Source organism: Cherax quadricarinatus, chromosome 36, assembly GCF_038502225.1.
Source record: "Cherax quadricarinatus isolate ZL_2023a chromosome 36, ASM3850222v1, whole genome shotgun sequence".
Classification (NCBI taxonomy): Eukaryota; Metazoa; Arthropoda; class Malacostraca; order Decapoda; family Parastacidae; genus Cherax; species Cherax quadricarinatus.
The window spans coordinates 27,978,395-27,995,894 of NC_091327.1; the positions used below are offsets into that span (position 1 = coordinate 27,978,395).

The 17,500-nt window shown below is 43.6% G+C and overlaps 1 protein-coding gene across 3 annotated transcripts in view; it reads right to left on the minus strand.

Annotated features, from left to right (window-relative positions):
• Positions 1 to 17,500, minus strand: part of LOC128691399 (alpha-(1,3)-fucosyltransferase C) — a 25,696-nt gene that overhangs the window by 2,111 nt on the left and 6,085 nt on the right. For 2 of the 3 annotated variants that reach the window (XM_053780256.2, XM_053780254.2), the window contains exons 2-5: positions 5,751 to 5,870; positions 5,380 to 5,598; positions 4,815 to 5,033; positions 532 to 716 (exon numbers count right to left, since the gene is read on the minus strand). In XM_053780256.2, the coding sequence (XP_053636231.1) occupies positions 532 to 716; positions 4,815 to 5,033; positions 5,380 to 5,598; positions 5,751 to 5,870 (743 nt within the window). The remainder of the gene's footprint in view (positions 1 to 531; positions 717 to 4,814; positions 5,034 to 5,379; positions 5,599 to 5,750; positions 5,871 to 17,500) is intronic. The other variant, XM_053780255.2, reaches the window with a different exon arrangement.

Here is a 17,500-nt window from a genome sequence, read left to right on the forward strand (position 1 = left end):
GACATAATTGTGCTGGGAAATGTACAGATATTAATGATGAAATTGATCCCATGTATCAGGAACCTTTCTAACAAAGGTAACATGAAGGCATTGAATTTGCATTCTCTGGAAAAAATTGTAGAATTAGGGAGGATATAATTGAAGTGTACAAACTGAAAACAGGAATAAATAAAAGGAGTATAAATAGCGTGTTGAAATTATCAAACCAAGACAAGACTCGCAGCAATAGATTCAAGTAGGACAAATTTAGATTTAGTAAGGACAAAGCTTTGGCAACAGAGTTGTAGATGTGTGGCACAAACTCCTAGGTGGCGTCATTGGAGCAAAAGCCTTGTGTAACTCTAAATATAGGTTGGACAGGTACATGACTGGGTGTGGTTGAGTGTGAGTTAGACCAGCCTAACATGGGCCAACAGACTTACTGCAATGTTCATTCATTTTAATGTTCTTATGTTTTTAATACTCTTCAACATCCACCTATATTATCACATTCGCTACAGGCATAATCTACACTCTTAAGTCTCTACGTACCTCCCCATACGACGGGGACGATGTTGTGCAACAACGGGTTGTAGAGTTTCTCAGTGATGTAGTCTACACATAAGTTGTTCTCCATAGACAAGTAGAAGGAGTAATTTCCACTAAGCATGTTCTGCCAACACAAATTACCCAGCGGGTCTCTGTGGTAACATGTAATATTTCCACAACCCCCATACCTGTCAATTATGAAAGCTAAGAATTAGTTTTATACACCTCAAAGCATTTGAAATTTGTTTAAGTTAATTCCTCTAGGACTAACCGAGATCAGCTCAGGCGAACGCAGTTTACTTATATTAGCTAAGGCCATCCCATATCAATGATTTCGAACAACCCAATTCTATCTCAAATTATATTATTACATTACCAAGGAGACATGAGTAAGACACATGAGCAACACTAAAAATCATTATTAACGATAGGTTACCACTGCGCTACAGGCTTCATCCGTTGAATATAGAGAAAAAAGACACACTCCTTGAGACATCAACTTGATGGAAAACAAAGCAGACGAAGTATAGAGGTAGCTTCATGTAATATAATCAATCCATCACGTTAGGTACTAGATAATCAGTTCCTTATCATGCACCGAGAGTGACGGACTGATAATATTATAATACTTCACCTCGTCAACTTCATCTTCCATCAGCCTGATGTTTCAACTTATAAAATTTATTAGCAATTATAATAAGCAAAACGTAAATAAATGAAATATCAATCACTGGCTAGAACAAGATGTTGTTTCCTCTCAGAAAGAAATTTAAATATTTAAAGCTGATAAAAATATTTCTAAGAACACAGATAATGCCATACAAATATAATTCCATGGAAGTGTCGGCAGTGGGTTGTTTACGGTGCCCTGTGGCCTGGTGGCTAAAGCTCTCGCTTCACAAGGCGATGGTCTGAGTTCAATTCCCAGCGAAGGTAGAAACAATGGGCGTGTTTCTTTACACCGGTTTTCTATGTTCTCTATCAGTAAAATGGGTACCTGGGTGTTGGTAGACAGGTGTGGGTCGCATCCTGGGACAAAACTGACCTAATTTACCCGAAATGCTCTGCATAACAAGCGGCTTTCTATACAGTAGTATGTCATTGATGTCAGCTAGGACTGTATACCTTGTACATGTACTTGTAGAAATAAAGATATTATATTAATATTATTTAAGGACATATATACAGCTAACTTCAATAAGCAGTAGTCATATATTGTATTCCTGTTCTCCTTTTATTTTTGTCCATTGTCTCTGGATAGCTGAAAGTTAAAGAGACTATCAACGACAGTCAGTGAACTGTCATCGCTTCCACATAATTCACAGAATCTGTGAGTAAATTACACAAATAATCCGCACATAGAAGAGAGGGGCTTACGACGACTTCATCGAACGGGTTTGATGATGTTCTTAATTTTCTCAGAGAGAAGTCCATTGAAAGGTTACTTCATCTCCTGATGAAGTGGACTCAGATTCCTTTTCCTTCCAAGCTAATTATTATTATTAAACCTTCGGTGTCGCTATGGGCTCTCCTCTATCTCCTGTTCTTGCTAATCTCTACATGGAATGCTTCGAGACTGTTCTTCCGACTAATAATGTGTGACCTTCACTCTGGCTTCGCTATATAGATGACATCTTTGCTCTTTGGCCTCATGACTCTAGTCTCTTCCAACCATTTTTTGATGCTCTTAATAATCTTGCCCCTTCCATTAAGTTAAAAGCTGACTGGGAATCTAATTCCTTGCTCCTTTTCCTTGATGTTCATGTCAACCGCTCAGATACAGTGTTTTGCCTTTTCCGTTTACCGCAAGCGTATGCACAGTGGCATGTACATTCATTACTTTTCTTATCATGGCTCCTCTGTCAAGAAAAGTGTTATCTCTCTCTTTCTCCGTGCTCTCCGCATTTGTGATCCTCATTTCCTTGAACCAGAAATTTCCACTCTTCATAATTCATTTTCCCGTATTGGCTGACCTTTCCATTTCATAGACTCAGCCTTCTCACGTGCTAAACTGACTTTCTTCTCTCCCAAACTCTCTAATCCTGTGAACTTTCCTGTCCTCTGCCTTCTTTACATCAAACTTATTTTTCGACAGACTAACACTCTTCGCAGTAATCTAGTTCATATCTCTTTCCCCCTCTAGAGATGCTCCTGGTGTCTACTCTATTTCTTGTTCCTCCTGTCCTCTTCAGTACTTTGGAGAAACTGGCCGATCTCTTTCTGACGAACTTAGGGAGCACAATAGTAGTGTTAGGCTTGCCGACACCAACAATGCTCTTTTCTGTCATGTCAGATATCACAGTCATGCTATCGGCAGGTCTTCTGCTAAAACTGTCTACTCTACTTCTTTCACAGTCGTCATTTGGTTGAATCCTCCCTTATACACAACTTTCCTTGTATGAATCTTAGTCGTGGCTTTGTCTCTGTAGATGCCTCCCTTTCCCCATTACATTGTAAAATGCTCCAAACTTCAGAACACCCGTGACGTAACCTGATTCTTTTTTCCTCTTCTCCCTCTTACCCTTTCCTCTTTTCCTTTGGTTTTTCTTTCTTCTGCCTTGGGTATTTGTTCTCTTTTTATTTTGTTATGTTCCCCCCCCTCTGTGTTCTTGCTTCTACCCTCTGTGGGCCCCTATCTCCCTTGTAGTGCTTCTCTTTCTTAGTGTTTGACTGACTCCACTATTACCTCTCTTGCTCCCGTCCCTGTCTGCTGGCCTATATATGCACCCTCCTTTCTCTCCTTGCTGTTAGTGTTACTTTGTAAATGGTCCAAGTCGGACCGAAATGTCGTCGTAAGCTCCTCTCTTCTATGTGCGGGTTATTTGTGTATTGTTCCTGTCACGGTATTGTGCCTTTTTTTGTTATTTCTGTGAGGAAATTTCTCTTAACGAAGCCTCCTGCTTCGCAACATTTGTGCTGATCACGTCTTTTTAATAAATTCTGACAATATTATTCCCTCCCAACATTTTAAGATCCGGTACAGTATTTGTTGGCAATTCTGCCATTTCAAAATAACTATCATTCGAACCATTCGGCAACAGATTTCCAAACAACGGGTTAATAAATAAGACATATTTGTTCAGTACACATCCTGCTCTTATGCTACCTTACGCCACCTTTGGCATGTCTGGCGTCATAGCACCTTTGTCTGACCTGCAATAAAACAACTGACTGGTTAAGAATTAATATCATTCACTGATTGCTCTTTAGAAAAAAAAATATTCAATTTGTACATCAAAATTATCAATACATTTACAATATCACACATTATATCGTGCCAACAAAATTACTACATCCTAGTGCGCACAAATAAATGTCTCTAAATATTGAATCATATAATACTTCTCCTTAATTATTTATTCATATTACGTAAATATTTGCAAGAGGAGGCTTACATATTTAAACTTAAAGCTATTCATTAAACAGTGTGCAATTAGTGCAAGGGCTGACTCTTGTTTACAATATCAAAAGGAGACTATAACAAAATTTTGTATGAAATTATGTTTGAGTAATTTTTACTTCTTTCAAGTCTGTTTAGTTAACGTTATCCTTCATCACATCATATCTCTATTAACCAGTTCAGCTGTTTTCACCTAGATAAAATCATCTTGCATCAATTCATTTCAGTTTAGGTAAAATTCTCTCATATAATCTCAAAATCAGTTTTGATCATTATTTTTATTCACATCAGTAAAATAAAATGAAGAAAGGATAATATAATCTTAGGTCAATATAAGTTATTTAAGGAACTCTAGCTTTATATTTGGCAAAATTTATATCATTTATGCTCTATGAAGATAATTTAAGGTTAAAGCTCGCTAAGATCCGTTTAGATGCTCCTGTATAAATTTAAAGCAAATTGCCTTAAATACATCTTGGTTCATTCGCTGTTTGTTCAATGCAAATCTACAACTCATGCGGCAAATATTTTGGGCTTTTGAAGAATAAAAGCATACTTTTAATTAAATGTATTTTTATGCTGGTGAGGTAATGGTAAAGTGACTAGCAGTGATTATCCATAAGTATCGATAGAAAAAGAAAAGATAGGTTATGAGTTTAGGCCCGACGAAACATTGTTTTAAAGTGTAAAGGCGGTAAAAAAAAAAACTCAAGGGCTCTTTAAGTTACTGAAAATTGAAATCTTTAGATAAAATACTAATATACACATGGAGTTTATAATTCAGTATGATATAATAATCCAATTACCCCATAAATGATAAGCGATCGAGATTATAATATATTCTATTCGTTACACACTCATAAGCCCTCAGGAAGAATACACCCACTTGTCAACGGTGATGTATTTAGAGAGCTCAGCTATATAGTCCTCCCTTCGGGAGTTAGTACGACAGTGGCTGGACATCCAGGCCACCACCTTGGGTCTCTTCACGAAGCTTCTCCAGGAGGGACCCATCACATTCTCCAACGTGTCACCTCGCTCTAGCGCAGCAGTATAGCGCTTCACAGCTTCACTGTGTTCTGACAACAAATTGGGGCGCAGCGGCCTGACAAAGAGATCAATGAAATACATCATCTTAGGAGATTTTTATCACACAGAAACAAGTGACATTAAACATTTACCATCTCTCCCTCTCTTCAGTGCTTTTCCATTTTTTCTATCTCTCTCTCCCCCTCCTCTATGTCTCTCTCTCTCCCTCTTTCTCTTTCCCTTCAAGGTGATGTACCTTGATGCCCATAAAGAGCTCTCGATCTAGGTAAATAGTTTTATCCTCTTCTTCCTTGAATTAAATCAGATTACCTCTTATTCCCCAGGCCTTGCAAGACCCCAATGAGTTAGCGCTTTCCTATGAACATACTAATGATAATTTCATTAAATACTGGAAGACTCACTTGACGGTGGCTCCGAGTGAGAGAAAGTGGCCATAAGAGGCGATAATGTCTGATTCCGAGTGATAGGTCATGGTCCAGTTGACTAGATGGTTCATCTTGTGAACCCTGAGAGTGTTGGCGGTTCTTAATCCACCGGGTTCTGTTGGCGCCTCTACATCCACCCAGACCCAACGCTGGAACTGTGGCTTTGGCGCTTTGGGAATGTTATCGAGGGTGAACCTGCAAGAATGGGCAAGAATCAGGTCATTATTATGAGTATCTCGCAGATCGTGGTTTCAATGCAATATCACTCTCAAGAGTTTGCATAAAGTATAATAAAAATGTTGCAGTAATGACTGCAAGCAGAACTCGAGGTAATACCACCCACCCACCCTCCAGCCGTAAAGAGAATAGCGTCTGCCGTGCCGGTATAGCCACGGTCGTAGGTGAATCTGCATTTCCAACTTGGGCAGCCCTCCAGTTTCAACCCAGTTGCATTGGTCGTTCCGAAGCTGAAAAGAGAGATACTAAAGTTGTCACGGGATTTTTGGAACAGGAAAGAATACCCTTGTATGGAGAACACTATTTTGTCTTAGGTTTTATCTTGTTTTATTCCAAGAAGTAATTTAATATTGTGTTGTTTTATGAATCAAATGCCACAAGATACTGCCGTTAATAAGGTGCCTTGATTGCTGGAACAGGTGAGCAGGAAAGACAAACCAATGAGCATAGGGTCCACAGCTAGGGAAGGGATTGAAGGAAGGAATGCCCCTCGGGAAGGAACTAAAACACCTCAGAGGACGCAATTGGACACACAGTGGGAGGAAGAAAGGGAGAGATCAGTTTTTGTCTATGGGCTCCAGGAAGCCGATAGGGAAACCTATGATGAAAGAAAACGGGAGGAAAAAAAAAGTGATTGAAGGTATCATGAAGGTGATAGGCGAGGGTGACATGACCCAAGTGGCAAATTTTCGGAAAAGTGGGTGGTTCACAAAGAGAAGGAAACGGCCTCTCAAAGTAATTTTCAAGGCAGAATCAACTCGAACCATGATCCTGCAGGAGAAAGCACGGCTGAGAGACAAATTGGAGTTCCAGAGTGTGTACCTTGATCGAGATAGAACACAGAAGGAAAAGATGATACTGAAAGAGAGTGCAAAAACGAAAGGAGGAATGGGAGGAAATGACAAAGGAAAGCAGAATAACCAAGGCACAGGTGGAAGGGCAAGCACACCCCCCGGAAACACCCACAGAAGGACTCCAACCACGACACCCCCAAGGCAACTGAGCATTCTAAACCATCAATCACACCCCGATCCCTCTGTCCCCACCCCCCACACCACGAACCCTACCCCTACAGCAACCCTATGGGAACTCTGCCCCCACCCCTACCGCAACCCCCCATAGGCCCCCGCCAGGGCTCCTGCTCTCCCAACCCCAATATTCCCCCAGGACCACAGTTTCAGTTTTAGAACAGAAGTTGAAGGTTTGGTACACAAATGCGGACGGATTAACGGATAAATATGAGGGGTGGCAAGAAAGAATCAATGTGAAATCCCCAGACATCACAGCAGTTACAGAAAAGAAACTCACTGAGACAATAACAGATGCAATCTTCCCACCACGGATATCAAACCATAAGGAAAGATAGAAGGGGCAGAGGGGGAGGAGGAGTTGCACTGCTCGTAAAAAAAGATGGAAATTCGAGAAAATGGGAGGCATAGACGAGACTGGAGAAAGGGACTACATAGTAGGTACACTTCAGTCTGGGAAGCACAAGGTAGTCATTGCAGTGGCGTATAATTCGCCACAGAACTGCAGGAGGCCAAGAGAGGTATATGAAGAGAGCAATAGAGCAATGGTGGACACACTTGCTGAGGTGGCAAGAAGAGCTCACTCGAGCAGAGCAAAGTTGCTGGTTATGGGCGATTTCGACCACAGGGAGATTGACTGGGAAAACCTGGAGCCACACGGGGGTCCCAAAACATGAAGACCCAAGATGATGGATGTGGTACTGGAAAATCTCATGCACCAACATGTTAAGGACACTACCAGAGTGAGAGGGGAGGACGAACCAGCAAGACTGGACCTTGTGTTCACCCTGGGTAGTTCAGACATTGAGGACATCACATATGAGAGTCCCCTAGGAGCTAGTGACCACGTGGTTCTGTGCTTTAAATACATAGTAGAGTTACAAGTGGAGAGGGTAACAGGAGTTGAATGGGAAAAGCCAGACTATAAAAGAGGGGACTACATAGGTTAGAGGAAATTCCTGCAAGAGATTCAGTGAGACAGAGAACTGGTAGGAAAGTCGGTAAACGAAATGATGGAATATGTAACAGCAAAATGCAAGGAGGCAGAGGAAAGGTTTATTCCCAAGGGCAACAGAAACAATGGGAAGACCAGAACGAGTTCCTGATTTACCCGACTGTGTAAGGAGGCAAAAACTAACTGCAATAGAGAATGGAAAAAGTACAGAAGGCATAGAACATATGAAAATAGGGAAATTAGTCGCAGAGCCAGGAATGAGTATGCACAGGTAAGGAGGGAGGTCCAGCAACAGTATGAAAATAACATAGCATCGAAAGTCAAGACTGGCCCAAAACTGTTGCATAGCCGCAACAGGAGGAAGACAACAGGCAAAGACCAGGTGATCAGACTGAGGACAGAAGGTGGAGAACTCACAAGAAACGATCAGGAGGTATGTGAGGAGCTAAACAGGAGATTTAAGGAAGTTTTCACAGTAGGCACAGGAAGGGCTTTGGGAAGACAGCACAGAGGGGAACATCAATAGGGAATATATCAGCAAGTGTTGGACGACATACGAACAACGGAGGAGGAGGTGCAGAAGCTGCTAAGTGACCTTGATACCTCAAAGGCGATGGGACCGGACAACGTCTCCCCGTGGGTCCTTAGAGAAGGAGCAGAGACGCTGTGTGTGCCCCTAACCACAATCTTCAATATATCCCTTGAAACTGGGCAACTACATGAGATATGGAAAACGGCAAATGTAGTCCCCATTTTTAAGAAAGGAGACAGAAACGAGGCACTAAACTACAGACCAGTGTCTCTGACGTGTATAGTATGCAAAGTCATGGAGAAGATTATCAGGAGGAGAGTGGTGGAGCACCAGGAATGGAACAAGATTATAAATGACAACCAGCATGGATTCATGGAAGGCAAATCCTGTTTCACAAACCTTCTGGAGTTTTATGACAAGGTAACAAAAGTAAGACACGAGAGAGAGGGGTGGGTGGATCGCATTTTCCTGGACTGTAGGAAGGCCTTCGACACAGTTCCTCACAAGAGATTAGTGCAGAAGCTGGAGGATCAGGCGCATATAACAGGGAGGGCACTGCAATGGATCAGAGAATACCTGACAGGGAGGCAACAACGAGTCATGTTACGTGAAGAGGTATCACAGTGGGCGCCTGTGACGAGCGGGGTCCCAAAGGGGTCAGTTCTAGGACCAGTGCTATTTTTGATATATGTAAATGACATGATGGAAGGGACAGACTTTGAAGTGTCCCTATTCGCAGATGATGTGAAGTTGATGAGAAGAATCAAATCGGATGAGGATCAGGCAGGACTACAAAGAGACCTGGATAGATTGGACACGTGGTCCATAAACTTGCTTCTCGAATTCAACCCTTCCATATGGAAAGTCATGAAGATTGGGGAAGGGCAAAGAAGACCGCAGACAGAGTATAGGCTAGGTGGACAAAGACTACAGACCTCACTCAAGGAAAAAGATCTTTGGGTGACCATAACACCGAGCACGTCTCCGGAGGCACACATCAACCAGATAACAGCTGCAGCATATGGGCGCCTGGCAAACCTGAGAATAGCGTTCCGATACCTTAATAAGGAATCGTTCAAGACACTGTACACTGTGTACGTCAGGCCCATACTGGAGTATGCAGCACCAATTTGGAACTCACCTGGCCAAGCACGTCAAGAAGTTAGAGAAAGTGCAAAGGTTTGCAACTAGGCTAGTTCCGGAGCTCAGGGTAATGTCCTACGATGAAAGGTTGAGGGAAATCGGACTGACGACACTGGAGGACAGAAGGGTCAGGAGAGACATGATAACGACATACAAGATACTGCGGGGAATAGATAAGGTGGACAGAGAAAAGATGTTCCAGAGAGGGGACACAGAAACAAGGGGTCACAGTTGGAAGCTGAAGACTCAGACGAGTCACAGGGATGTTAGGAAGTATTTTTTCAGTAATAGAGTCGTCAGGAAGTGGAATAGCCTAGCAAGTGACGTAGTGGAGGCAGGAACCATACATAGCTTTAAGACCAGGTATGACAAAGCTCAGGAAGCAGAGAGAGAGAGAGGACCTAGTAGCGATCAGTGAAGAGGAGGGGCCAGGAGTCGAGTTTCGACCCCTGCAACCACAATTAGGTAAGGGACCTGGGAGTAGTAATGTCTGAGGATCTCACTTTCAAGGATCACAACAGTGCCACGATCGCACGTGCAAAGAAAATGATAGGATGGATAATGAGAACTTTCAAAACGAGAGATGCCAAGCCCATGATGATCCTTTTCAAATCACTTGTTCTCTCTAGGCTGGAATACTGCTGTACATTAACATCTCCATACAAAGCAGGTGAAATCGCAGATCTAGAGAGTGTACAGAGATCCTTTACTGCACGTATAAGTTCTGTCAAGCACCTTAACTACTGGGAACGCTTGGAAGCACTTGACTTGTACTCGTTGGAACGCAGGAGGGAGAGATATATCATAATCTACACTTGGAAAATCTTGGAAGGAATGGTCCCAAATCTGCACACAGAAATCACTCCCTACGAAAGTAAAAGACTGGGCAGGCGATGCAAAATGCCGCCAATAAAAAGTAGGGGCGCCATTGGTATACTAAGAGAAAACACCATAAGTGTCCGGGGCCCAAAACTGTTCAACAGCCTCCCATCAAACATTAGGGGAATTGCCAATAAACCCCTGGCTGCCTTCAAGAGAGAGCTGGACAGATACCTAAAGTCAGTGCCGGATCAGCCGGGCTGTGGCTCGTACGTTGGACTGCGTGCGGCCAGCAGTAACAGCCTAGTTGATCAGGCCCTGATCCATCGGGAGGCCTGGTCATGGACCGGGCCGCGGGGGCGTTGATCCCCGGAATAACCTCCAGGTAACCTCCAGGTAGGTGAGTACAATTAAGTGAGAACACACCTACACACACACACACACACTCACACACACATACACGCACACACACACAAGCCAACACACAGTATTTTGTACTTAAATCCAGAAGTCAGGGCGGCTAGGCAAGTGTGTCTAGTAGATTAATGCCACTAGAAAGAACAATAAATAGAGAAGGTTACATTCTACTAGGAAAGAACTGCTTAGTAAATACAAATTAGGATGCAAAAACTGGAGTCTAGTGTAGAGTCTACTAGGCCTTACTAACACCACACGCACACAAAAGCGTGTGAACACATACGATTGTGCATACACACACATGTACATGAACCGTTGCCACCCTTGTAAATGCTGACCATTCACACTTACACTTTAACCACCCACTGCCACACTGTTATGCAGGGTTCTACATGACATTGTAATGTATATACAGTGGAGAAGTGTGCCATAATATTATGAATGTTATAATTGTAAAGAATAATTTTATAATTCATAATGTGTATTTGGGGGCACTGTAAAGTACTCTAACTGTAATTATAAAGAAATCCTGCTAGGGATTTATTTTCCAAGGGTGTTTGGGTATGCGGAGTGAGCGTGGCTGGGGGAGTCACGTGGAGTCAGCAGGTGTGGAGGCTGGCGTCGGAGATGCTGTATATTTAACCTAAGTTTGTAGTTGTGTACACCTTTTGTTTAGTTAACCCAAGCCATAGGCTCTTCTATGGCTTACCTGTATGCCCACCTAGGCTCTGACATGGGCAGGGTGCTGTGGGATGAGTGAGGAAATAAGAAAAGGGGTTTGTAGTGGAGTAGTGACAGCCTGGCACTGACTAGGCCTAGTGGTTATGGTGGCTGGACCTCCAGCCAGCTGTTTCTTGTGTACCCTCATTTGGGTGTTTAGGATTAAGGTGTTTCTAGAGTGTGTATATAGTGTTATGTTGAATAAATAGATATATTTTCCTAACTGGGATTTTTGCCTAACCCTCTGTTAACCAACCCATTGAAGTAACTCTTACTGGTTTAGCGCTTTCTATTTAGACTGGGATAGCCCTGGGTGGCCTGTTTATGCTTGAGATGTGTGTAACTTTTACCTTTGCCCTTAGATAAGGCTCAAGCCCCCAGCTATCCCACCTTTCTGCATAACACACACACACTCCCTCACACTATCCCACACGTGTACACTCCTCCTTCGCCCACACCCAAACACACACACATTTAATCAACTGACTTTATCTCGTTGACATCATAATGCTGTACGAATGTGTTTCAGACTCAAGTTATCATGGGGATAAATGATCTCAGATGAAGTGATGTTCTGGAGAAGTTGCTGCTTTCTGCCCGTCTTGTGGTATAGAAGCTTGTTTCTCACTGTCCTCGAAGTGGAGCCAAGTGTAGAACTTTGACAATGTTGGCCTTGTACATAACAGTAAGGCCACCCACATCCCTCCAGTGTTGAAGGCTCTGCTGAAATGACAGATCTATCCAGGATGGGTCCAGGCGAGAGATGAGACGTCTTGCTCTGTTCTCTACTCTGTCAAGCAGTCGCAGATGAGGGGAGGGGGGAGGTAAATCAAGAAAGTGGAGCATACACAAGGTGTGAGCGTACTTGTGCCTCATACAGAATCTTGCAACCCCTACTGTCAAGCAGATACGAGATACGGCGAAGTGCTGTAAGCTTCCTGGCTGCCTTGTTTGCAAGATTTACAACGTGATTCTTCATGGTCAGTTTGGAGCCAAATTTCACCCCAAGGATATCAACTTCTTCCCCATGTACCAACACTCTCCAATTTATACTTACTACTGCACCGGCATTACCATCATGGTGCCTAGAGACCATCATTTGTGTTTTCTCAGGTGCAAATGTTACTTGCCATCTATTTCCCCAAGCTGATATAGCTCTTAGCTGGTGATTGATGTAGCTTAGAGCAGCTGGCATTTCTTGTCTTGGATAAGTAAATATCAAAATCCCATGCATATGCATGGGATTTTGGGATGAGATGATGAAGGTCATTGTAGTAGACATTCCATAACAATGGTCCCAGCACACTTCCTTGTGGAACACTTGCTCCAATAGGATGTCTTGCTGATTCTGTGCCATTGAGAACTACCCTTAGAGATCTACCCTGAAGGTAATCACTGAGGAGACGTAGTGTAGAGCCTGCAATTCCCAGTGCTTGCAGTTTTGCCAAGAGGCCCTGGTGCCACACTCGGTCCAAAGCACCAGCAATGCCCATTGCTACCACACAGCTGACTTTGGATTCATCCAGTGACTGGTGCCATTTAACAGAGTAACCTTTTCTGAAGCCATATTGACGGTCACAAAGTAGTGAGTGGTAGTCAAAAAACTAATTTGTTTTGAGATTATTGTCTCAAGGATCTTGCCAGTGATTGGCAGGAGTGACACTGGTCTGTATGTGCTGATTCCTGCTCTGCTCTTCTTTTTGTGAACAGGGACTGCATTTGTCTCTTTACACAGTGGCCATTTACACTGTACTAGGCAGTGCTGAAAGATGCGAAATGCTGCCAGCTAGTCTGCATATCTTCTCAACAATCTTGGGCTCAACTTATCTGGGTCCACAGCCTTTTCTTGGTCAAGCTGTTTAAGAAGGAAACGCACCTTCCCCTGCTTCATTGTCACCACTGACAGTTTTGATACTAAATAGACTTAGTGGATGCAGAGGGAACTGCAGTGGGAGAACGAAAGAAGAGGAAGTTGAAAGGGAAACATATGAAGCAAGAAGACAGGAGGAGAAAAAAGCAATTGAAAGTATCATGCAAGCAATAGGAGAGGATGACATGACCCAGGTGGCAAATTTTATGAGAATAGGGTGGTTTGCAGGAGGGAAAAAACGGCCAGTCATAGTGATATTCAAGGCAGAATCGGCTCGAAACAGGATCCTGCAGGAGAAAGTGCGACTAGGGGACATATCGATGTATCTGTGGGTGTACCTCGACTGTGACAGAACACAAGAGGAAAGGCAGAAACTGAAACAGAGAGTACAAAGACACAAGGAGGAAAGAGGCAAAGACAGAGATGAGCAGGAAAACCCACACCCAGGAGAAAGACAAAATACAACCTCCCTCAGAACCACCTACAGAAGGACCTCAACCATGACAATCTCAATGCAACCAAACAATCTAACCCAAAACCCACACACCGTACCTACTACCCCCACCCCTCATAGTTCCCTGCCAGGTTCCCCACTTCCCCGACCCCAATGTTCTCCCCAGACCATAGTTCTAGAAAAAAAGTTGAGGGCTTGGAATGCAAATGTGCATGGAATAACAAATAAATGTGAGGAGTGGCATAAAAGAATCAAGGAGATGTCCCAAGACATCATAGCACTCACAGAAACGAAACTCACTGGGATGATAACAGATGCAATCTTCCCACTTGGATATCATTTCCTAAGGAAAGATAGAGGGAGCAGAGGGGGAGGAGGAGTTGCACTGCTCATTAAAAAAACAGATGGGGACTTGAGGAAATTGAAGGAATGGACGAAATGGGCGAAAGGGACTACATAGTAGGTACAATTCAGTCTGGGAAACATAAGGTAGTCATTGCAGTGATGTACAACCCGCCACAGAACTGCAGGAGGCCAAGAGAAGAGAATGAAGAGAACAGCAGAGCAATTTTGGATACACTAGCTGAAGTGGCCAGAAGAGCTCACATGGGTAGAGCAAAGTTACTAGTTATGGGTGATTTTAATCACAAAGAGACTGACTGGGAAAAAACTGGAGCCACATGGGGGTCCCGAAACTTGGAGTGCCAAGATGATGGATGTGGTACTGGAAAACCTCATGCATCAACATGTTAGGGACAGTACCAGAGAGGTGAGGAGGAACCAACAAGACCTTGTATTCACCGTGAGTAGCTCGGACATTGAGGACATCACATACGAAAGGTCCTTCGGAGCAAGTGATCACGTGGTCCTGAGCTTTGAATACATAATAGTTACAAGTGGAGAGGGTAATAGGAGTAGGATGGGAAAAGCCAGGCTACAAAAGGGGGGCATACACAGTTATGAGGAACTTCCTGCAAGAGGTTCAGTGGGAAAGAGAATTGGTAGAAAAATCAGTAAGCAATATGAAGGACTACGAGACAACAAAATGCAAGCAGGCAGAGGAGAGGTTTGTTTCCAAGGGTAACAGAAATAATGGGAAGACCAGAACAAACCAGTGGTTTACCCAAAGGAATAGGGAGGCAAAAACTAAGTGTGCTAAAGAATGGAAAAAGTACAGAAGAAAAAGGATCCAGGAAAATAAAGAGATTTGTCAAAGAGCCAGAAATGAGTATGACCTAATACGAAAACGACAGGACGAAACCGACATAGCATCGAAAGTCAAGTCTGACCCTAAGCTGTTGTATAGCCACATCTGGAGGAAGACAACAGTCGAGGACCAGGTAATCAGGCTGAGGAAGGAAGGTGGGGAGCTCACAAGAAATGACCAAGAAGTATGTGGGGAGCTCATCATAAGATTTAAAGAAGTATTTACAGTGGAGACGTATAATTATTATAATCATGGAGGACCGCTAAACCCTTAGGATTGTACAGTTACAGTGGAGACCGAAAGGACTCTGGGATGTGAGAACAGAGGGGGTACAGCAACAAAGGATATTCCAACAAGTGCTGGATGAAATACTCACAATCGAGGAGGTGAAGATGCTGCTAAGTGAACTTGATACCTCAAAGGCGGTGAGACCGGACATCTCTCCGTGGATCCTTAGAGAATTAGAGGAGCATAGACGATGTGTGTTCCACTAACAACAATGTTCAACACATCCAATGAAACTGGGCAACTGCCTGAGGTTACGGAAGACGGCAAATGTAGTCCCCATTTTTAAGAACAGTCAGACACGAGGAACTAAACTACAGACCAGTGTCACTGACGTGTATAGTAAAGTCATGGAGAAGATTATCAGGAGGAGAGTGGTGGAACACCTAGAATGGAACAAACTTATAATAGCCAGCACGGATTCAGAGAAGGAAAATTCTGTGTCACAAACCTACTGGAGTTTTATGACACGGTAACGGAAGTAAAACACGATAGAGAGGTGTGGGTAGATTGCATTTTCTTGAACTGCAAGAAGGCCTTTGACACAGCCCTTACAAGAGATTAGTGCAAAACCTAGAGGATAAGGCACGCATAACAGGAAGGGCACTGCAATGGATCAGAGAATACCTGACAGGGAGGCAACAGTGAGTCATGGTATGTGACGAGGTGTCAGAGTGGGCGCCTGTGACGAACGGGGTTAAACAGGGATCAGTTCTACGACCAGTGCTAATTTTGGTATATGTGAATGACATGATGGAATGGATAGTCTCAGAAGTGTCCCTGTTTGCAGATGATGTGAAGTTAATGAGGAGAATTAAATCGGATGAGGATTAGGCGGGAGTCGAAGAGACCTGGACAGGTTGCAAGCCTTGTTCAGCACCTGACTCCTCTAATATAACCCTGCAAGCTGCAAGCCCGGTCCAGCAACTGGCTCCTCTAATTTAACCCTGCAAAATTCAAAGTCATGAAGATAGAGAAAGGGCAAAGAAGACCGCAGACAGAGTATAGGCGACGTAGTGGGAAGTGACGTAGTGGAGGCAGGAACCATACATAGTTTTAAGGCTAGGTATGATAAAGATCATGGAGCAGAGAGAGACAGGACCTTGTAGCGACCAGTAAAGAGGCTGGGCCAGGAGCTGAGTATCGACCCCTGAAACCACAAATAGGTGAGTAGAAATTGGTGAGTACACACGCACACACGCAGACACACACACAAACACACCCATACACACATATAAACACAAACACACACACACCTCCTCCCACACACACATATACACACTCACACACAGTAGGAAATGTTTAGATGCAGAGAGAAGTCTGGTTACATTTACGTCAGAAACAGCATGTTCTTTCCGCATACAACGAGAACAGTTAGTTTTCGATGTCATTAATTCAGAAATATACAACACTTGTGTATCTCTGGGAAATGTGTTATTCATAGCTGCGGTGTGTTAGCGTTAGTAATGTGGTTGGTGGTATCCAGTGAAAACCAGTTATGTCAGCCATTAGTTATTTCTCTTATTCACGTGTTTTACTCTAATCTCTTATTTCACTTTCCGACGTTGCGTACGTTTCTGATTCATTGACTCCTTTTTACTACTTGGCCTGTGATTCCTTATTCCGTCTCACGTTCCTTATCTTGCGTAAGTCTGCCTCCAGTTGCATCTTTCTTTTATCAGTATGATCCTAAATTTCTTTCCCTTCTCTCTCTCTCTAATGCACATCCATGCTGTGTATTTCCTGATCCGGCACATCCAGCGACTGTCCAGTTTTGGTGAGCCTGTGCCCACTGTAACCTCAGTTTCCTGTTCTCTTCTGACAGGAATGGAACCACTGTATCCCATCCACTTCAAAGGTTGTGCATTCAGAGATGCTCTTCTGCATACCACTGTTGTAGCGTGTGGTTGTCTGAATTTGTTGCCATAAATTCAGTGAGTGGTCAGAGTCAGCCAGAACCAGTCTGGTTCTTAGGAATGCTGTTCTGAGGTTTGCTAGGCGCCCATATGCTGCAGCAGTTATTTGGTTGATGTGAGCTTCAGGAGATGTGCCTGGTGTTATACTCACCCCAAGATCTTTTTCCTTGAGTGAGGTTTGTAGTCTCTGGCCCCCTAGACTGTACTCCGTCTGCGGTCTTCTTTGCCCTTCCCCAATCTTCATGACTTTGCACTTGGTGGGGTTGAACTCCAGGAGCCAATTGCTGGACCAGGTATGCGGCCTGTCCAGACCCCTTTGTAGTTCTGCCTGGTCTTCGATCGAATGAATTCATGTACTCACCTATTTGTACTCACCTGTTTGTGGTTGCAGGGGTCGAGTCACAGCTCCTGGCCCCGCCTCTTCGCTGATTGCTACTAGGTCCTCTCTCTCCCTGCCCCATGAGCTCTATTATACCTCGCCTTAAAACTATGTATGGTTCCTGCCTCCACCACA